The sequence below is a fragment of the Elephas maximus genome, chromosome 7, assembly GCF_024166365.1.
Source record: "Elephas maximus indicus isolate mEleMax1 chromosome 7, mEleMax1 primary haplotype, whole genome shotgun sequence".
In the NCBI taxonomy this organism is placed as follows: Eukaryota; Metazoa; Chordata; class Mammalia; order Proboscidea; family Elephantidae; genus Elephas; species Elephas maximus.
Window position 1 is genome coordinate 123,782,159 of NC_064825.1, and position 22,800 is coordinate 123,804,958.

The window sequence follows — 22,800 nt, forward strand, 5'->3', positions numbered from 1 at the left end:
TCGGTCCAGTTGTGAGGATTTTTGTTTTCTTTATGTTGAGGTGTAATCCATACTGAAGGCTATGGTCTTTGATCTCATCAGTAAATGCTTCAAGTCCTCTTCACTTTCAGCAAGGTTGTGTCATCTGCATAATGCAGGTTAATGAGTCTTCCTCCAATCCTGTTGCCTCATTCTTCTTCACGTAGTCCAGCATCTCAGATTATTTGCTCAGCATACAGATTGAATAGACGCACACCTTTCCTGACTAAACTACACAATATCCCCTTGTTATGTTTCAACAACTGCCTCTTCATCTATGTACCGGTTCCTCATAACACAATTAACAGTTGTGGCATTCCCATTCTTTGCAATGCTATCCATAATTTGTTATGATCCACACAGTCAAATGCCTTTGCATAGTCAATAAAACACAGGTAAACATCTTTCTGGTATTCTCTGCTTTCAGCCAGGATCCATCTGATATCAGCAATGATAACCCTGGTTGCACGTCCTCTTCTGAAACCAGCTTGAATTTCTGGCAGTTCCCTATTGATATACTGCTGCAGCAGCTTCTGAATGATCTTAAGCAAAATTTTACTTGCGTGTGATATTAATGATACTGTTCAATAATTTCCACATTCGGTTGAATCACCTTTCTTGGGAATAGGCATAAATATGGATCTCTTCCAGTCAGCTGGCCAGGTAGCTGTCTTCCAAATTTCTTAGCACAGACAAGTGAGCACTTCCAATGCTGCAACTGTTTGTCGAAACATCTCAATTGGTATTCCATCAATTCCTGGAGTCTTGTTTTTTCGTCAATGCCTTCAGTGCCACTTGGACTTTTTCCTTCAGTGCCATCAGTTCCTGATCATATACTACCTCCTGAAATGGTTGAACTTGATCAATTCTTTTTGGTATAGTGACTCTATGTATTCCTTCCATCTTCTTTTGATGCTTCCTCTGTCGTTTAATATTTTCCCCATAGAATCTGTCAATATTGCAACTTGAAGCCTGAACTTTTTCTTCAGTTCTTTCAGCTTGAGAAATGCTAAGCGTGTTCTTCCCTTTGGTTTTCTATATCCAGCTCTTCGCAGATTTCATTATTGTACTTTACTTTGTCTTCTCGAGCCACCCTTTGAAATCTTCTGTTCAGCTCTTTTACTTCAGCATTTCTTCCTTTTGCTTTAGCTACTCAACACATGGACCTCACCAGATGGAACACACAGGAATCAAATCAACTACATCGGTGGAAAGAGATGATGGAAAAGCTCAGTATCACCAATCAGAACAAGGCCAGGGGCTGACTGCGGAACAGACCATCAATTGCTCATATGCAACTTCAAGTTGAACTGAAGAAAACTGGAACAAATCCACGAGAACCAAAGTACAACCTTGAGTATATCCCACCTGAATATAGAGACTATCTCAGAATAGATATGACACACTGAACACTAATGACTGAAGACTAGACAAGTTGTGGAATGACATCAAGGACATCGTACTTGAAGAAAGCAAGAGGTCATTAAAAAGACAGGAAAGAAAGAAAAGACCAAAATGGATGCCAGAAGAGACTCTGAAACTTGCTTTTGTACTAACTGTATATACTTGTATATAAATGAAGACAAACAATTCTCCCTAGATGAAACTGCAGGATTAAAGGAGTTTGTGTCCATATTCTCATGAGAAAATTTTGTTGTTGTTGTTGTTGCTGTTGCTGTTGAAAAGCCATCAGTGACCCAAAGAGCAGGTTTTCAAAACTCCAAATTCACTGGAGTGAAACCCAATCCACACATTTTGAGAAAAGAAAATGTTTTTTGTCTGTTTAAATGAAAGACAACCTCAACGCATCAAGGGAAAGATAGAAATAGCTGAGCACCAACCCGTGAAAACGAAGGTCACATTCGATAATTTCATTTCCCTATCTAGCAAACATACCAGGTTAAGTCAAACTGGCAATAACCTAGTTTAAAAAAATGTTCATAATGAGAGAAAAGATCTAAACAGGGTAAGGAGCTTGCTGAGGCTAACGTACAGCATTTGAATTGGTGAGTGATGGTGAAGGATGCTGAGAAGCTGAGTGCTGTGTGAGCTTACCAGGAGCTCCTGCTCTAAATGATGCCTGCCTAAGACAGAATTGTGGAGGGTAGAGACAAGGAGGGCAGAATTGAAATATATTTAAGAGATGATATCAAAAGAATTGTTAGAGAATACCCATTGGGAAAGGTGTGTGTCAGAGCTGTATCCTTTCACCATACCTATTCAATCTGTATGCTCAGCAAGTAATCCGAGATGCTGGGCTATATGAAGAAGAACAGGACTTGGGGACTGAAGGAACACTCATTAACAACCTGCGTTATGCAGATGACACAACCTTGTTTGCTGAAAGTGAAGAGGACTTGAAGTGCTTACTGATGAAGATCAAAGACCACAGCCTTCAGTATGGATTACACCTCAACATAAAGAAAACAAAAATCTTCACAACTGGACAAATAAGCAACATCATGATAGATGGAGAAAAGATTGAAGTTGTCAAGGATTTCATTTTACTTGGATCCACAATCAACACCCATGGAAGAAGCCGTCAAGAAATCAAAAGATGCATTGCATTGGGCAAATCTGCTGCAAAAGACCTCTTTAAAGTGTTGAAAAGCAAAGATGTCATCTTGAAGACTAAGATGCGCCTGGCCCAAGCAATGGTGTTTTCAATCGCATCATATGCATGTGAAAGCTGGACAATGAATAAGGAAGACCAAAGAAGAATTGACACCTTTAAATTGCGGCATTGGTGAAAAATATTGAATATACCATGGATTGCCAAAAGAACAAAGCGATCCATCTTGGAAGAAGTACAACCAAAATGTTCCTTAGAAGCAAGGATGGTGAAACTGCCTCTTACATACTTCAGACATGTTGTCAGGAGGAATCAGTCCCTGGAGAAGGACATCATGCTTAGTAAAGTAGAGAGTCAGCAGAAAAGAGAAAGACGCTCAATGAGATGGATTGACACAGTGGCTGCAAAAATGGGCTCAAGCATAACAACGATTGTGATCATGGCACAGAACTGAGCAGGGTTTTTTTCTGTGGTACACAGGGTCGCTATGTGTCAGAGCCAACTCATGGCACCTAACAACAACAACAAAATTCATTAGCAGTGACTCTCAACTCCCTGCCAGAGTGTCACGGAGGTGGTGGTCCTCCTAACTAGAATAGAAAAGAGAAAAATTTTGGATCAGATGACAAATTCTGTTTGTGATTTATATTATTAGAGGTGTGTTAGGGTTGAAATATGTAGCGAGAAGGTGGAAATATGCACCTAGCCCAGTATAGAGAGGTCTCATGTAGGATTTAGCTTTGGAAATTAAAAATTTATGGGTGGCACATAAAGGTACTCGACTGTGTGGATCATAATAAATTATAGATAACATCGTGAAGAATGGGAATTCCAGAACACTTAATTGTGCTCATGTGGAACCTGTACATAGACCAAGAGGCAGTCATTCAAAAAGAACAAGAAAATACTGCATAGTTTAAAATCAGGAATGGTGTGCGTCGGGGTTGTGTCATTTCTCCCTACTTACTCAATCTGTATGTGGAAGAAATAATCCAAGAAGGTGGACTATATGAAGAACTCAACATCAGGATTGCAGCAAGATTCATTAACAACCTGTGACCTGAAAATGACACAACCTTGCTTGCTGAAAGCAAAGAGGACTTGAAGTGCTCACTGATGAAGACCAAAGACTACAAACAGCCCTCAGTACCTATTACACCTCAACTTAAAGAAAACAAAAATCCTCAGAACTGGACCAATAAACAATATAATGATAAACAAAAAAAACATTGAAGTTGTCAAGGATTTCATTTCACTTCAGTCCACAATCAACGCCCATGGAAGCAGCAGTCAAGAAGTCAAACATCTTGCATCCCATTTTGGAGAGTGGCGTCTGGGGTCTTAAACGCTAGCAAGCAGCCATTTTAAGATGCATCAATTGGTCTCAACCCACCTGGAGCAAAGGAGAATGAAGAACACCAAAGACACAAGGTAAGTATGAGCCCAAGAAACAGAATGGGCCACATAAGTCAGAGACTACCTCAGCCTGAGACCAGAAGAGCTAGATGGTGCCCGGCTACAACCAATGACTGCCATGACAGGGAACACAACAGAGAATCCCTGAAGGAGCCGGACAGCAGTGGGATGCAGACCTCAAATTCTCGTAAAAAGACCAGACTTAATGGTCTGACTGAGACTAGAAGGGTCCCGGAGGTCATGGTCCACAGACCTTCTGTTATCCCAGGAGAGGAACCATTCCCAAAGCCAGCTCTTCAGACAGGGATTGGACTGGACTATAAGATAGAAAATGGTACTGATGAGGAATGAGGTTCTTGGATCAAGTAGACACATGAGACTATGTGTGCAACTCCTGTATGGAGCAGAGATGTGAAGGCGGGGGGAACAGAAGCTGGCTGAATGGACACGGAAATACAGGGTAGAGAGATGGAGTGTGCTGTCTCATTAGGGGGAGAGCAAGTAGGAGTGTATAGCAAGGTGTATATAAGGTTTTGTATAGGAGACTGACTTGATTTGTAAACTTGCACTTAAAGCACAGTAAAAAAATTTTTTTAAATACAAAAAAGAAATCAAACAACACACGTTGCATTAGGCAAATCTACCGCAAAAGACCTCTTCAAAGTGTTAAAAACGAGCCATGGTTAAGAGCTCAACTGCTAACCTAAAGGTCAGCAGCTCAAATCCACCAGCTGTTCCTTGGAAACCCTATGGGGCAGTTCTACAACAAAGCTGTCACTTTAAGGACCAACGTGTGCCTGACCCAAGCCATGGTATTTTTAATCACTTCATAAGCATGTGAAAGCTGGACAATGAATAAGGAAGACTGAAAAAGAATCAATGCCTTTGAATTGTGCTGTTGTTGAAGAATATTGAATATACTATGGACTGCCAGAAGCATAAACAAATCTGTCTTGAAGAAGTACTGCCAGAATGCTGCTTAGAAGTGAGGATGGCGACTTCATCTCATGTACTTTGGACATGTTATCAGGAGGGATCAGTCCCTGGAGAAGGACATCATGCTAGGTAAAGTAGAGGGTCAGTGAAAAAGAGGAAGACCCTCAATGAGATGGACTGACACTATGGCTGTAACAATGAGCTCAAGCATAACAATGATTATGAGGATGTCGCAGGACGAGGCAGTATTTTTTTCTCTTGTACATAGGATCACTATTAGTTGGAACCAACTCGACAGCATCTAGCAACATAACAGACCAAGCTCTAGCTGCAGAAGAGATTGCCCATAGACGGACTCTGGAACCACAGTTAAAATAATCAAGGGATATAATGGTGACCTCAGTGGCATAAGAACAGGAAATTAAAACCTGGGTAAAGGGTCGGGTTTGTGACATTAAGAAGTAGTGGCCATGTTCTCTATAAAGACATTCAGTTTAAAATAGAAACCATGGTCCTAGCCAAAAGAAAAACAAATATATGTACAACAACAGCAGCAAACCACCAGAGTCTGTGGGCTAATTTCAGTCCCTGGTTGACCCTCTTCTGTAGCACCTAAGGCAGGTTGACCTTATAGGAAGGAAAGAACAAATAAAGACTACCAAAAAAGCCAAACCCATGGTTGTCACGTCGATTCCAACTCATAGCAACACTACAGGACAGAGTAGAACTGTCCCATAGGGTTTCCAAGGAGCGGCTGGTAGATTTGAACTCCTGATCTTTTGGTTAGCAGCCAAGTTCATAACCACTGCACCAGCAGGGCTCCTAAGGTAGAGACTGGAGTGTCAGAAAACAAGGGAGAAGAGAGTCATCAAGAAAACCTGGAATGTTCAATTATGTTTTTTATATTGTTTACAGTTACACTGCAGCAAATGGCACTGGATAAAATACAACCTTATGTCAACTATAATAAATTAACAAACTACTTTCCAATTATCCTAAATTCTCACATTGCATAGTAACCATTAAGTATTAAATTCTCAGCAGTTTAAATTTGATTAGTTTGACTGAAAAACTAAATGTTCATGTATGTTCAGTCTAGGCTTTTAGTCTTTATAAAGCATAGTCATTAATTTCTAAGATAAAAGAAAGGGGGGGAAAGAAAAATATCTAATAGAAACGTGTTGATTCCTGGGGGAATAAAAATACCCTCAGTGGTGAGAATATTCCCACTAACATCCCATCCAAATGACCACAAAACCCTGTGATGTGAACAAGACAGTCCTCTTTTAACCTTTTCAAATATTACTCATTTGCCCAGAAAAAACATGAAATAGAGGACTTAAGAAGAGCCTTAGGGCCGCTCAGAGTCCAACTATTAAGAGCAAAATTAGCATAAACTATAAACATTCCCATCACCTGTGTAAGAATTAATCTCACCCTGGGAAGAGTAATTTTTATTTTAACGTGATTGTGTCCTTTCTTGGAGTCTCTTCATGTTGTGTCTCTGACTCACCCTACCAGATCAGATTAGGTATTTAATTGGGAGGAATTTGGAAAATCATTTAGTGGGATGATTCGATGACTTAGAATAAGACCATTTTTAGAGCACATTAAGGACCAACTTATTAATATTCAACTTACCTCAGGTTCATAGCACAAGGGGATCTTTTTCTTACATATTAAAGAACAGAACCATCATGATCTCAGACCCGGATGAAAAGGTTTAATAGTGAGTAAAGGAAGAACACCAACGTTTTGTCCAAGCAACGTTCCAGAAAAAAACATTTTAGTGAAGTCCATCCCAGTGTTTTCTTCTTCTCCATTCTGTAAATAAAAAGTAAAATGGATTACTATGGCTATTTTCTTTAAGAGGAATTTTGGGTGTAAAGCTTTCTAAATTTGGATCTGGTTGTCTTGAGTTAAGGAATTATTGCATCCAAAAAAACCTCCAAGGAATGGAGACAAAGTCTCCAAAGTAGGCATAATAATAAGCAAGATGGAGGCAGGGAGGAAGCATAATGTTAATGGGTTATTATTTTAAACCCTGCCTCAATGAAATCACTACTGAGTAAAATTAGCATGAAGTGTAAACATTCCCATCACTTGTGTAGACTTCTCTAAGTCAACAATAGCTCTAAGCATTGTTCTCTATATACACTCTTTCTGAATCATTCTTTCCTCAGTGAACACTGTTGAAATTTCCATAGCTTGCTATTAAGGTGGAGGTAAAAAAAAAAAAATTTTTTTTTATGTTACTATTAGGGTGGAGGCATGTTACAATTATACGCAGCCTTATCACGTTGAGACTGCATGAATTAATGTCCACTGGACTAACATCAATCCCCCTCTTAACAGCAGTGTGGCCTTTAATTTTCTAGAAGTTCCAACACCCAAAGAGTTATGACATTCTTTTTTCCTAATGCCCGTTCCACAAATAGTGGTACCATATACTTTTCTCACGATATGAATTTTATAAAGCATTTTACCAATATTATCTTCTTCATGCTGTTAAATTCCACTTTTTATTAAATAACCACTTTTATCTCTACACTTTACACTTAATCGTCTCCCCTCACAAGGAGCCACTCCCTTGTGGTTTAAAGTGTATGTTTTTGTCAGCAAATACTTCCAAAAATTGCATAGTGCTCTTTTATATGCATATTTTTAAATCACATGGATGATATAGTCTGTGTGTTTGTGTGTGTGTGTGCACGTGCACATAAACACGTGTACTTCTCTATTTACTGAGCACCATCCATGTTGCCAATAGTACATTAAACTGTTCATTCTAAAGCTGGGGTGTACCTTTATCTACCTAGTCACTCTTTCAAATAATAACCATCAGAGTAGCCTCCAACTCCCTGCCTCCTTGAAAAATTCTGCAATGAATATTCATACATAAACTATTTAATCCACAATTCTGCTCATAGAGAATTTTCCATTAACAGATATATGTATGAATGTTCATATTTAATTTAATATTCATATTTTATTTATCTAAGTAGTCCCTTAGAGCTCTTCCAGAAAGGCTGCTACACTCTGTATTCCCACCAAGCAAAGCACGGGCACTCCCAAACCCCACATCCTTGGCACATTTAGAAGTGCCCAGCTTTACAATTTTTGACAGTCTCAAAAATTGTTATATCTCATTACTCTTCAATGTGTATTTCTCTGATTATCAAATATTTTGAACATCTTTCCATGTGATTGTTAACTTTTCAGTTTTTGTCTTTATTTTGATGGAATCAAATCCAGCATTTTTTTTTTTTCCTTAGGTATGGCTCAGTTTTTTTTTTTTTTAATTGCACTTTAAAGGAAGGTTTACAGAACAAACTAGCTTCTCATTAAACAGGACACATACTGTTCTATGACACTGATTAACAGCCCCACAACATGTCAACACTCTCCCTTCTCAACCTTGGGTTCCCTATTACCAGCTTTCCTGTCCCCTCCTGCCTTATAGTCCTTTGCCCCTGGGTTGGTGTGCCCTTTAGTCTCCTTTTGTTTTATGGGCCTGTCTAATCTTTGGCTGAAGGCTGAACCTCAGGAGTGACTTCAGTACTGAGCTAAAAGGGTGTCCGGGCCCCTGTACTCTCAGGGTTTTTCCAGTCTCAGGCCAGTAAGTCTGGTCTTTCTTTTTGAATTAGAATTTTGTTCTACATTTCTCTCCAGCTCTGTCTGGGACCATCTATTGTGATCCCTGTCAGAGCAGTCAGTGGTGGTAGCCAGGCACCACCTAGTTGTACTGGACTCAGTCTGGTGGAGGCCATGGTAGTTGTGGTCCGTTAGTCCTTTGAACTAATCTTTCTCTTGTATCTTTAGTTTTCTTCATTCTCCCTTGTTCCTGAAGGGGTGAGACCAGTGGAGTATCTTAGATGGCCATTCACAGGCTTTTAAGACCACAAAAGCTACTCACCAAAGTAGAATGTAGAACATTTTCTTTAGAAACTCTGTTATGCCAACTGAGCTAGTTGTTCCCCAAGACCATGGTCCCACAGCCCTCAGCCCACTAATCTGGTCCCTCAATGAGTTTGGATGTGTCTATGGAGCTTCTATGACCTTGATTTGTACAAGTTGTGCCAGCTTCCCCAGTATTGTGTACTGTCTTACCTTTCTCCAAAGTTACCGCTTATGTATTGCCTATTTAGTGTTTTCCCATCCCCCCTCTCCTCCCTCATAACCATCAAAGATTGTTTCTTTTTGTGTGTAAACCTGTTCATGAATTTTTATAGTAGCAGTCTCATACAATATTTGTCCTTTTGTGGTTAACTTATTTCACTCAGCATGATGCCCTCCAGATTCATTCATGTTGTGAGATGCTTCACAGATTCATCGTTTTTCTTTATCATTGTGGGTATGTACCACAGTTTGTTTATCCATTCATCTGTTGATGGGCATCTAGGTTATTTCCATCTTTTTGCTATTGTGAGCAATGCTGCAGTGAACATGGGTGTGCATATGTCTATTCATGTGACGACTCTTATTTCTCTAGGATATATTCCTAGGAGTGGGATTGCTGGATCATATGGTATTTCTATTTCTAGCTTTCTAAGGAAGCACCATATTTTCCACAATGGTTGTACCATTTTGCATTCCCACCAGCAGTGCGTAAGAGTTCCAGTCTCCCCACAGCCTCTCCAACATTTGTTATTTTCTGTTTATTGATTCATGCCAGTAATGCCAGGGTCAGATGGTATCTCATTGTGGTTCTGATTTGCATTTCTCTAATCGCTAGTGATCTCGAGCATTTCCTCATGTATCTGCTAGCCATTTGAATGTCTTCTTTGGTGAAGTATCCATTCATTTCCTTTGCCCATTTTTTAATTGAATTGTCTTTTTGTTGTAGAGGTGTTGGATTTTCTTGTAGATTTTAGAGATTAGATATTTGTCAGATTTGTAATAGCCAAAAATTTTTTCCCAGTCTGTAGGTTCTCTTTTTACTCTTTTGGTGAAGTTTTCTGATGAGCATAAGTGTTTAATTTTTAGAATATCCCAGTTACCTAGCTTATCTTCTGGAGTTTGTTTGTTGTTGGTTATGGTTTGTATCCTGTTAATGCCATGTATTAGGGCTTCTAGTGTTGATCCTATTTTTCTTCTATGATCTTTATAGTTTTTGGCTTTATATTTAGGTCTTTAAGCTCTAAGGTTCAAGCTTTTTGGTTTCCTTCTTTTTAAACTTAATTCTTCTGCTGGCTAGAGACCTAGCCTCTTATTTTAGACCTTAAATATACTAGTTCCTTCAAATGGAAAGTAAAGTAGCTACTGACGATTTTAATTTTAACATTGTGATTCTTTACTGAGAAACTATATCATAAAACAGGTATTGAACTACCACTTCTCCCTTCAAATTTCATAACACAGGTCAGGAGTTGCCACTTCCCCTGCAAATCTGGCAAAACAGACCACTATTTTCCAGGTTTTCTCTGAGCCACACAAAAAAAACCTAACAAGGAACACTGCAGAGTTTGGACAGTATTTTGCTTAGACCGTGTGTACCTGTGCTGCGTGAGAGCTGGCTTGTGGGTGGCAGGCAGCCTAGTGCTCTAGCCTGTCTCACAACCACCTCATCCTGTCACAGGAGTCTAACACTCGTGATGACCACTGGTGACCACCCTAATGGCTTTTACTGGTCGACTCATGCTCGAATTTTTGTGGCTTATAGTAATTCAGAGCTCTTGAAAATAAAATTACCTCTTTAATGTTTCAAATGCCTGAATCTGGACCTAAACTGCAGTTCACGAAAAGAGTTACTAGATACTACTCTTAACCAAACGATAAAGCAAAAATCTAGAAAAGATTCTCCTTAATCAAACAACCACTTTTTCAAACAAATACGCCAAACAAAATTTCAGAAAACGTGAGAAAGAGAACAAAAGAGAATAAGCCAAGGCTCATTTTCCGAGAGCATTCACCCCGTCAGTGTCGAAGGGACATGGAGTGGGAACACTTGGGTTCAGAAGATAGGATCTCTTTTGTTGGCTTCTGCTCCAAAGTCCAGGTCTCCTTGAGGTCGACTGGATTCGTAGCTTTAGATATCCTTGACAACTACACCATTAACCATTATAGGGGAAAAAAATCACAAAGTTTAGTAAAGCCAAAAGAAAATTTTATTTGGCATATATTCAAAAAGGCAAAAGTGGGAAGAGGATAACTATGCTGCCAGATCTATGTCTGCCCAAGTCCAAGGAAATATTATAGAACAAACAAAAGTGGGAAAACGGACAAGCATGCTGCCACAGCCATATCTGCCCCAGTCCCTGGGTAAGATTTTTTAATTGTTTTAAGAAGTCTTTCCATACCCCTAGAACAAAAGATATCTCCTATATTTCTTTGTACTAACTTTAGAGTTTACCGTTCATATTTAGAACTTCCATCAATCTAGAATTCACCTTGTAAATGTATATAGTAATCTAGGTTTATTTTTTCTATTTAACAAGGTTTTCCCAATAGTACCTATTAGACAATTCATCCCTTGTCTTTGTTCTTGTTGTTACCTTTACCATATGTTAACTTACCACATATACTCTTACTAACTTATAGGTATGCCCTCACTTCCTTACTCTTCTTTTTAAGGTTAATTGAATATTCCCGAATCTTTATTCCTCATATAAATTTTAGAGATAAATTACAAGTTTCTTTAAAAATCCAAATGCTATTTCACATGGAATGAATATATTAATTTTGGAGGAATTGATATCTTTATAATATTGAGCCATCCCATCCAAGTGGATAGAACATCTCACCATTCACTTGATCATTTTCTAAGTCCTTTTTTGGAGTTTTCAAGTTTTCTTCGTAAAGGTTTTATATATACTTGGTTAAGTAAATCCCTGGATACTTTATAATTTTCATTGTTAATATGAATATTATATTATCTTATTTTTATTACATATTATAGTTCATCACTACTGATGTAGAAAAATGCCATTGATTTGTATAGGTTGATTTGGGATCTGAAAATCTTGATAAACTACCTTCTCAATGGTAATGGTTTTTTGGCAGATCCCATTAACTTTTCAAGGTAAATGATTATATCACTTTATCTCTTTCTTTCCAAGCCTTTCACTATTTATTGTTTTTCTTTCCTTCAGTATTGGCCAGTTTAATGATAAATAATAACACTAATAATGAGCACCTTTGGTTTCCCCTTCTTAAATGAAATGAATCTCAAGTTTCCCCACAATTTTTAATATTTGCTATGGGAAACCCTGGTGGCGTAGTAGTTAAGTGCTACGGCTGCCAACCATAGGATCGGCAGTTCGAATCCGCCAGGCGCTCCTTGGAAACTCTGTGGGGGAGTTCTACTCTGTCTTATAGGGTCACTATGAGTCGGAATCGACTCGACGGCACTGGGTTTGTTTTTGGTATGGGTTTTAGTTTATGGTTCTCATCACTTAAGGGAGTTTTCTTTAGAATGCATCCATCTGTCTTGGCAGGAGTCTGGGAAACATGTGTAGAAAAAGGTTCTAGTAATACAGAAATCCATCAGGCCAAATTCATTGGCAAGGATGTACTTACCCAGGACTTAGAATTTAACGTGTTAGCTCAAGCACCTGGGAGTGGCATTAATAGCCTTTTGGCTATTAATAGCCTTTTGTTTCCTAAGTGGAGAATGGCTTACAATTAATAGCATCTAACATGCAAAAAAAAAAAAATTTTTTTTTTTTAACATGCTGGAATTCATGTTAGCTGAAAGAGTCTGAAGACTTAGGGAAGTGGGATGTTGATCTATTTGCAACCTACTCAACCACGCCCTAATGATATTTTCTGCACCAAGGGATCAAGACATGCCCGATGAAAAGACAGAGGCATTCTGAAGTGCTTTGTGGTGGTTGTCCTTTGTAAGCCAGAGACAGCAGCGGGTGATGCAGCAACGGGATCAAGCGTCCTGATCTCAGTGGGAATTATAGGATCCCAAAGTGATAGAATGCTGGAGTTAATACTTAAGCATCAGGGACCAAAAAAAATCAAACCTGTTGTTGTCGAGTCGATTCCGACTCAGAGACCATATAGGACAGAGAAGAACTGCCCCATAGGGCTTCCAAGGCTGTAAGTCTTTATGGAAGCAGACTGCCACATCTTTCTCCTGCAGAGTAGCTGGTGAGTATGAACTGTCGACCTTTCGATTAGCATTCAAGTGCTTTAACCACTGCGCCACCAGGGCTCCTTTCAGAGACAAGGGGAGTAAAATTAGAATCCCCTCCCATGAATGTTCCCCAGACTCCTGTCAGTGCAAACTGATGAAGTGTTGTAACTCATTAGCGAGCAGACCAACTAAAATCAGAGAGATGAGAACAGTAAGTAGGAGATGGGCTTATGTTCCACTCTAGGGTACTGTGCTGCCATTACATTCCCTTCCATGCCCCTCCAGAATCTGAACATACAAGTCTTAAACAGGTACTTTTTCAGTTTAATAGTAAAAAATACATATTTACATATGATTTATTGGCATTTACTGTGTGCCAATCCATGTGCTAAGAAAGTGATTTCCTGTGTGGATTCTTTCTGTTGTTTCCTTTATTTTCTTAGAAATTTATGCAGTTAGGGATGTTATCCCATTCCCCCCCTACCCCAAAAAATTTGTAATTAGTCAACCCCCTCTCTCCTGGATCAAACTCAGGGTATATGAGATTATACAGGGCTCAAGGCTATTTCCCATAAGACTTGCATAGATTTTGGACAATATTTTTTGGATGTGACCATCTTAGACTAGTCATAAAGCTTGGACGAAAGCCCTGGGTAGACCACAGTGATGATCAGTGAATCACGGTGCTTGATAAGCAAATGCACATCAGGAGTACTCCCCTATGTGTATCCCCACTGCACCCAACCTTGTATAATCAGGTTGCCTCTACAAGCCCTTCATGTGGAAACTCAGGAGTCTTTACTGCTGTATTCTTAGCTCCTGAGTCCTGTCGTCTTTTCAAAATGTATTGTGTATCCCACCCTGCCCATGAAAAGCCCCTATGTCATCATTACCGTCCAGTTAGCAGATTTTACATCACCTCTTTCTACCTCCCCTAGCATATTTTAAATTCCTTAAGGGCAACCGCTTGCAGTTGATTTATGATGTAGTCTTGAAAAGTTCTTGTCGATTATATCACTCCCAGCCTCCTCTTTGACTTCAGAAGACCTGGGACGCTGTGTTCGCACTAGCTCTTCCTGTGCCTATAATTCTTTCCAGATGTCTGAAAGGCTCTAACCATAGCCTCCATCAAGTCTTTGCCCAAATGTCACATTCTCAATGAAGACTCCCATTTGAGAAGAGCCCTCAACGTCATTTTAAAATGGAACCACACACACTCACATACACATTTCCTACACATCTTCACCATTTCATGATCCACAAAAGCACTTATCATTGGTCATATAACATATATTTGAACTAAAGATCTTGTTTATCATTGATCCATCTCCTCTAGAATGTACGATCAACTTAGGTCAGGGATTTTTATCTGGTTTCTTCACTGCTGTATTCCCAGTACCAAGAACAGTTGCTGACACATGAAGGTGCCCTATCAATATATTAATTAACATGCAAAGCACAACAAATCCCTACTTGTACCTATGTTTCTAATGGTCTCCTGATGCAAGATATTTAACTTCTCAGGTGGAGCCGGCATATGGAAAGAGAATCTTTTAAAAATGGATGGTTCTATGATTCATTCATTCATTTCTATATGTGATTCATTCATTCATTACTATGTGCCAGGCACAGTGCTATACATTTTTCATGGCCTCATGAAAACTACCATCTGGAAGCATTCTAAATATTTGACTTGTAGGTTTTAGCTAATGAGTATAAAATAAAAGTACCTGATTACTGTGGTAGATTATAGTTGGGTAAGTTTTGACTTTCAAAGTTCTGTACCATGAGCCTAAAGTATCTGGGCAGTAATTATCTCCATTCTACAGAAGAATAAACTAGGGACCAAAGAAGTCAACTCTTGGACCCAGTGTTGTACCCACACATCTTGTAGAAGATTCTTGGTGGTAAGGTGCTTCCAATAATGACGTTTCTTCAGAGGGGTGTCTCTTCAGGCTCAGCCTCTTCCCTCTGGTGTGGCCAGGCTGCCGACACAGTCAGATTCTTCCTCAGCCAGGAAACGGGTGGCTTCTCTGTCGGCCCATTCCCCCACCCTTGTCCTGGGTGTCTGCAGGCTCGGCGGAGCTGCCAGGAGAGAAAGGAGGGAGGGGAGAAGAGGCCATGGTGCTGCTCGTGTCCTTGAGGCTCTTCGTGCACAGCACCAGGCCCCTGCAGCCGCTCACTTGGCCACAATCCCACAATCGTGGCGCTGGAGCTGCGAGACCCGGAAGGAGAGGCGACCAAGGAAGCTGAGTCCACTGGGCTCCCCGGGCTGGGAGGCCCCGAGCTGAGGGTGTCACCTGTGGGGTCACACCCTTCCGATTCTGTGCTCAGGGCACAGCGTGAGTGTAGGAAGTATTAGCCAGGTCGCCATTAGGACTGGGACCCAAGTCACACTAAGGTCAGTGGTTGCTGCCCCTGGCATTCTGGGACTCCCTCCTCCTAAGTTCTTCCCATCGCTAAAAAAATGTTTTATTGGTAACAATCACTGAATTGAGAAGGTCCATGCTTGTTCTGCCCCTTTCCACACAATTCAGACATCTAGGTTGCCTACCCAGCATTGTCTGGGCAAATCATCGGTCATTTTAAAGAAGTAAGCACCTACTGGGAAGTTGGCCATGTGAGTTGCAGTGCCATTGCCAAACAAGGCTTGCAGTTTCCAGCATCTAGTCAATCTGGGTTCCCCTTTGAAACCACTGCTTGTTTTCTCTTTTCATCTCACGCTTCAGCTCTCCATATGACAGTCCCTTCAATCTGGGTCTCAGCTATTTTGTGAAATCACTGGTTATCACCTTGAGATGACCCTTCAGGACCCCTAAAGTGAATTTTGCATGGTCACATAGCCTAGATTTCAAGTCATTCCATTCCAAACATGCCATCCAAATTTGAAGACAAATAATCTGGGGTTTCACCTTGCTCTTTAGGACAAGGATAATAACAGTGCGGTCATGACTGACGCTTTTTGTACTCCTACTGGATACCAAGCACTTTTCTATCTACTTTCTCTTTTAGTACTAATTTCATGGATGCCATGATCCTGTGTACTATGATCTATCACCTCAAATGCACCCCAAATTTAATAAAAGCCAGACCAGCTATGTTTGTAATCTGCAGCAACAGATAGAAGCTGTTATGTATTTATATAGTTCTTCACCATCACTGAGCTCTAAAAATGTGCCTTACACAGTGCTTACAGTCCACAGCTGTAAAGATGAATATGACATAAAAATACAAAACAAAAAAAAGTGGTGTATTGGTGGAAGTAAAAGGAATCCAAAATGGCTGGAGTGTGGTATAAGACATTAGGCTGGAAAAGAAGGCAGAGGGCACAACATGAAAGGCTCTTGTATGTTTGTGTATTATTCCAAAGACTTTGGAGAGCCTCTGAAGTGATATGAGATTGGAAAGATTGCTGTGACTAAGATGTGGCAAATGCACTGAATGAGCATGGAAAAGAATAAAGAGATATTAGAGGAAAGGAGACCAAGTAAGAGGCCTTTGTAATAATCCAAGTAAGAAAAGAGTTCCATGTCAACTCAGCCACTGATCTCTTAACTTTGTCTCCCATTTCTACCTCTGCACCTACCCCTTAACATAATAGTAGATTTGGCTTTTGGCTTCTCCATATCATGTTTGACTTTGGGTTGACCTTGAGGGAAAAAGAAAAGGTGAAGAGGGACAGGAGTTGGGGGCAAGCAGTGAGCATGTCCAAGTTTAATGATGCATAAACTGGGCTTCTGGGCACCACTGTAATTCCACCGATAATGGCTGTTGAAATCAGGAATGGAGGTAGAAGCCCAGTCCAGTTGGCAGAGAGCCCACAGGTAAGGCTAGAGGAGAGCTGCTGTGCAGTAAGCATGTGGGAACCCAAGAGGCTCATTTCTGGGATACGAGGCTTATGGCAGTGAGACTAATTTAACAAGATCCAGTGAGGAGAGACATCAACAAATGGCAAAGTAGGAAATGCCAAGCGTCTGTCCCTCCACAAAAAAAAAAAAAAAAAACCTGGCAAAAACTGTCGTAATCAGCTGCTTGCAGCAACCAGAGGGACAGTTAATCAAGAAAAAAACATGAATTTCAGTAAGAGAGAGAGAAAGCTTTGTGACATTTTAACTTACACTGATCACATAGAAGGCTCTTCAATTACATTAAAAGCTTATTTCTCATCAGAAACTATAGAGGCCAAAAGGCATTGGATGGCACATTCAAAGTACTGAGAGAGAAAAAATGTCAAGCAATAATTTTATATACAGAAAAACTATACTTGAAAAAAGGAGAAATAAAAACATCCTTATTTGAACAAAAACTGACAGGGGTCATCATTAGTAGACTTACCCTACAAGAAATACTAAAGGGAGTTCTTCAGGCTGAAATTAAAGGTAAACCTGGTGGTGTAGTGGTTAAGAGCTACGGCTGCTAACCAAAAGGTCAGCAGTTTGAATCCACCCGCTGCTCCTTGGAAACCGAAACCCTATGGGGCAGTTCTACTCTGTCCTATAGGGTTGCTATGAGTCAAAATTAACTCAAATCCACATGAAGAAATAAAGAAAACTGGTAAATATGAAGTCAGTTTTAATATATTTTGATTTATAACTTTTTTCCCTATATGATTTAGAATACCCAGTCAATATAACTGCATAAAACAATACTTATAAATCTATGCTCATGAGCACATAATGTATAAAGATGAAATTTGTGGCAATAACAATACAAAAGGAGCAGATCTATGTAAGAACAAAGTTTTATATAGTATTGAAACTAAATTGGTATTAATCCAAACTAGAGTGTTACAAACTAAGACAATTCTGATCCCCCAAGTAACCACTAAGGAAATAACTCAAAAATGTATAGTAAAACAAATTACAACAGCATTAAAATGATTACTAGCTAATATCTATCTAACTCAAAAGAAGGCAGTAATGGAGGAGTTAAGGAAGAACAACTATATATATATATTTCCAAAAAAAAAACCAAACCCATTGCTATCAAGTAGATTCTGAGCCATAGCAACCATGTGTATATGTATATATACACATGTATGTATGTACATATATAAATACAGAAGTCCTTCCTTATCAGTAATTATATTAAATGCAAATGGTTTAAACTCTCCAATTAAGGCAAAGATTAGAACAATGGATAAAAAAATATTATCCAATTATATGCTGTCTTCAAGAGACTCACTTTACATTCAAATACGCAAATACTTTAAAAGTACCTCAAATGGAAAAGGATCTTCCGTGCAACAGTAATCAAAAGAGATCTACACTAACATCACAAGATAGACTTTAAGACAAAAGTTGTTACAAGAGACAAAGAACATCATGGCAATGATTAAAAAGTTATTCCATCAAGAAGATATAACAATTATAAAAATATACTCACTTAACAACAGAGCCCCAAAATATATAAAGCAAAAACTGACATAATTGAAAGGAGAAAAAGACAATTCAACAATAATAGTTGGAGATTTCAAAACCTAACTTTCAATAATGGACCCAAGAGCTACACAAAATATCAGCACAGAAATAGAAGATTTGAACAACACAATTAACAGACTAGACCTAACAGACATTTATATGGAGAATATGCATTCTTTTCAAGTGTACATGGAACGTTCTCCAGAATAGACCATAGGTTATGCCACAAAACAAGTCTACATAAGTTTAAAAAGATTAAAATCATGTAAAGTATCTTCTTGACCTCATGGAATAAAAAAAAGAAATCAATAATAGAAGGAAAACTGAAAATTTTGTGGTATTTACTTGTGGATTCCAGATAAACAATGGAAATTAAAAAACATACTCCTGAATGACCAATGGATTATAGAATAAGTCACAAGGAAAATTAGAAAATATCTTGAGGTGAGCAGAATTGAAAAATTTGTGGGATGCATCCGTGCTCAGAAGAAAATTGACACCTGAAAATGCCTACATTAAAAGAAGGTCTCAAGTCAAAAATCTAGCTTTCTACCTAAAGAACTAGAAAACGAAGAGCAAACTAAGCCCAAAGCAAAGAGAAGAAACGAAATTATAAGAATTAGTTGTCAAGAAAAGAGAGAATAGAAAAACAATAACAAAAAAAATCCACAAAACCAAAATTGAGTTTTTTAAAGCTCCAAGAGAAATTGACAAACCTTTAGTTAAACTAAGAAAAAATGAGAGAAGACTCAAATTATTAAAATCAGAAATAAAAATGGGAATATTACTAGAGATCTTACAGAAATAAAAAGGATTATAAGAGAATACTATCAACAATTGTGTGCCAACAGATTAGATAATTTACATGAAATGGATAAATTTCTAAAACAGATAAAACTACCAAAACTGACTCAAAAAGAAATATGAAATCTGAATAGCCCTCTAGCAGCTAAAGAGATTGAATCAGTAATCAAAAACTGCCCAGCAAAAAAAAAAATTCCAGGACCAAATAACTTCACCGGTGATTCTACCAAACATTTAAGCAATTAACACTAATCCTCAAAAACTATTACAAAATATAAAAGCCCAACCCAGTGAGGTAATAATTACTAATTTATTCCATAAGTCCACTATTACTGATACCAAGCCAAAGACACTTAAAACAAAGAAAGCTACAAAACAATATTCCCCACAAATACAGATGTAAAAATCCTCAGCAAAATACTAGCAAACTGAATACAGAAGCATATCAAGAGAATTATACACCTTGATCCATGTTGCTGACAGGCGACTTCAAGTCAGTTCTGACTCATAATGACGCTATGTACAACAGAGCAAAACACCACCTGGTCCTGCACCACCCTCATAATCATTGCTATGTTTGAGCCCATTGTTGTAGCCACTGTCTCAATCTGTCTCCTTGAGGGTCTTCCTCTTTTTCACACCACGATCAAGTGAGATTTATCCAGGAACATAAAGGTGATTCAACGTATGAAAAGCGATCAATATAATACACCAGATTAATAGAATGAAAGAAAAAAAATGCATGATCATCTCAAATAATGCAGGAAAGGCTTTTGACAAAATCTCACACTGTTTCATGATAAATTTAAAAAAAAAAAAAAACTTAGAAAACGAAGGGGACTTCCTCAAACTGACAAAGGGCATTTATGAAAAACCCACAACTGACATTACACTCGATAATGAAAGACTGAAAGACTTCCTTCTAAGATCAAGAACAAAACAAAGATGTCCTCTGTCACAACTTTTATTCAGCATTGTGCTGAAAGTTCTATCCAGAACAATTAGGCAAGAAAGAGAAATAAAAGTCATCAAGATTGAAAAGTAAGAAGTAAAATGATCTCTGTTCATATAGGACATGATCTTATATACAGAAAGCCCTTAAAAATTTACACACATAGGAAAATTATAACTAATAACTGAGTTCAGCAAAGTGTCAGAATACAAGATCAATATATAAAAATCAGTTTTATTTTTCATACATTAATGACAATCTGAAAATGAAATTAAGAAAATAATTCCATTTATAATACCAACCAAAAGAGTATAATACCTAGGGATAAATTTAACCAAGGAGGTACAATACCTGTACAGAAAAATTACAAAACATTGTGGAAAGAAATTAAATAAAGTCCACATAAATGGAAGAAGACATCCCATGTTCATATAATGAAAATTTGATATTGTTAAGATATCCATGCATCAAACTGATTTGTATATTCAACGCAACCCTTATCGGATTCCCAGCTGGTTTTTCTTTCAGAAATTTGACAAGATGATCCTAAAATTCTTATGTAATGGCAAGAGACTCTGAATAACTAAAACAGTCTTGAAAAAGAAGAAAGATGGCTAACTCACACATCCTGATTTCAAACCTTACTACAAAGCTATAGTAATCAAGAGATTGTGATACCAACAAAAGGACAGACATATAGATCAATGAAATAGAATTAGGGTTCCAGAAATAAACCCAACAACCATCCAGGGACAATTTTCAACAAGGGTGCCATGATCATTCAATGTGAAAAGATCAGTCAGTCTTTTCAATGCATGGTGCTGGGAAAACTGACTGTCCACATTAAAATGAATGAATTTAGACCCCTATCTCATGCCATATACAAAAATTAACTAAAAATGGATCAAAGACCTAAATGTAAGGACTAAAACTCTTAGGCAATGGTTTCTTAAATATGACACCAAAAGCACACTCAACAAAAGAAAAATAGGTACATTGGCCTTCACAGAAGTTAAACACTTTTGTACATCAAAGAACACTTTAAAGAAAGTAAGAAAACAACCAACAGAATAAAAAATAATAATAATAACATTTGTAAATTATATATCTGATTAGGGTCTAGAATCCAGAATATGTAAGAATTCTTACAACTCAACAAGAAGACAAACAACACAATTTAAAAATGGACAAAGGGGAGAGAGAAAGGATGACTAGGTGGAGTACAGGACGTTTTTAGGGCAGTGAAACTATTCTGCATGACATTGTAATGTTGGATGCATGACATCATGCATTTGGAAAAACTCATAGGACTGACTGTACAACAAAAAGAGTAACTCTAATGTAAACTACAGACTTTAATTAATAATAATGTATCCATATTGATTCATTAATTGTAAAACACGTACCACACTAATGCAAGTTGTTAATAATAAGAGAAACAGTTTAGCAAAAAAGAGCAGGTATGTGGAAACTCTGCTTTCTGCCAATTTTCTGTAAATCTAAAAGTGCTCTAAAAATACACAGTCTATTTACAAAACCAAACACCTCACGGGATTGGTTTACTGCGTTTGAGGGCTCAGGACCATAGTCTCATGGGGCAACTTGGTTAATTGGCACAATATAGTCCATTAAGACAATGTTCTACATCCTTGTTCGGTGAGTAGAATCTGGGGTCTTAAAAGATTGCAAGCAGCCATCCAAGATAAAAACTATTGGTCTCTACTTGCCCAAAACAAAAGAGAAAAAAGGAAACCAAAGACTCAAAAAAGAAACTATTCTACAGAACTAATAGTCTACACAAACAACAGCCTCACCTACGTTAAGAGCAGAAGAACTAGATGGTGCCTGGCTACCACTACTGGCCATTCTGACCTGGGACTCAATAAATGGTCCCAGATAGAATGGATGAAAAATGTAGAGCAAAGCTCAAAAAAAAAAAAGCAAAAAGGCCAAACTTACTGGACTGATAGAAACTGGATGAATCCCGGAGATTATCACCTTGGGATACCCTTTAAGCTTGGAACTCAAACCACTCCCAGAAGTCATATTTCAGCCAAAACACAGATTAGATCATGAAAAAAAATAATATACCCCATTAGTACTGTGCTCCTGTAAATAACCATCCAAATAAAAGCAAACAGTAAACATTTCCCTAGACCAAACTTGAGTAGGTAAGAGGGGACAGGGAAGCTAAATTAAAGGAAACAGAACAACCAGAATGGAAATAATGAGAATGCTGATTGATATATTGTGAAAAATGTAACCAATGTCACTGAGCAATATGAATAGAAATTGTTAAATGAGAACCTAATTTGCTGTGTAAACTTTACCAAAAACACAATAAAATGTTAACATATATATTCTATTTAAAAACTAAAAAGAAAACAAATCTGGTAGAAACTATGATGAGAGGGAAATGAATCTTTTTAATTTTTATCAAGAGGAAGAGAAAGCCCGCAGCAAAACATTAAAATATACCTCAACAACAAAAAGACAAATAGAAGTACTATACTATACAGCTACAGTAATCAAAACAGCCTGGTATTGGCATGACAATAAACAAACCGATAGAATAGAATTGAGGGCCCAGAAATAA

General features: G+C 38.2%; 1 protein-coding gene across 1 annotated transcript in view; it reads left to right on the forward strand.

Annotated features, from left to right (window-relative positions):
* The first annotated feature begins 16,792 nt into the window (after nt 1-16,792).
* The window catches only part of MS4A8 (membrane spanning 4-domains A8), a 61,540-nt gene continuing 55,532 nt past the window's right edge, over nt 16,793-22,800 (forward strand). The window contains exon 1 of the mRNA XM_049891841.1: nt 16,793-16,852. Coding sequence (XP_049747798.1) covers nt 16,793-16,852 — 60 coding nt within the window. The remainder of the gene's footprint in view (nt 16,853-22,800) is intronic.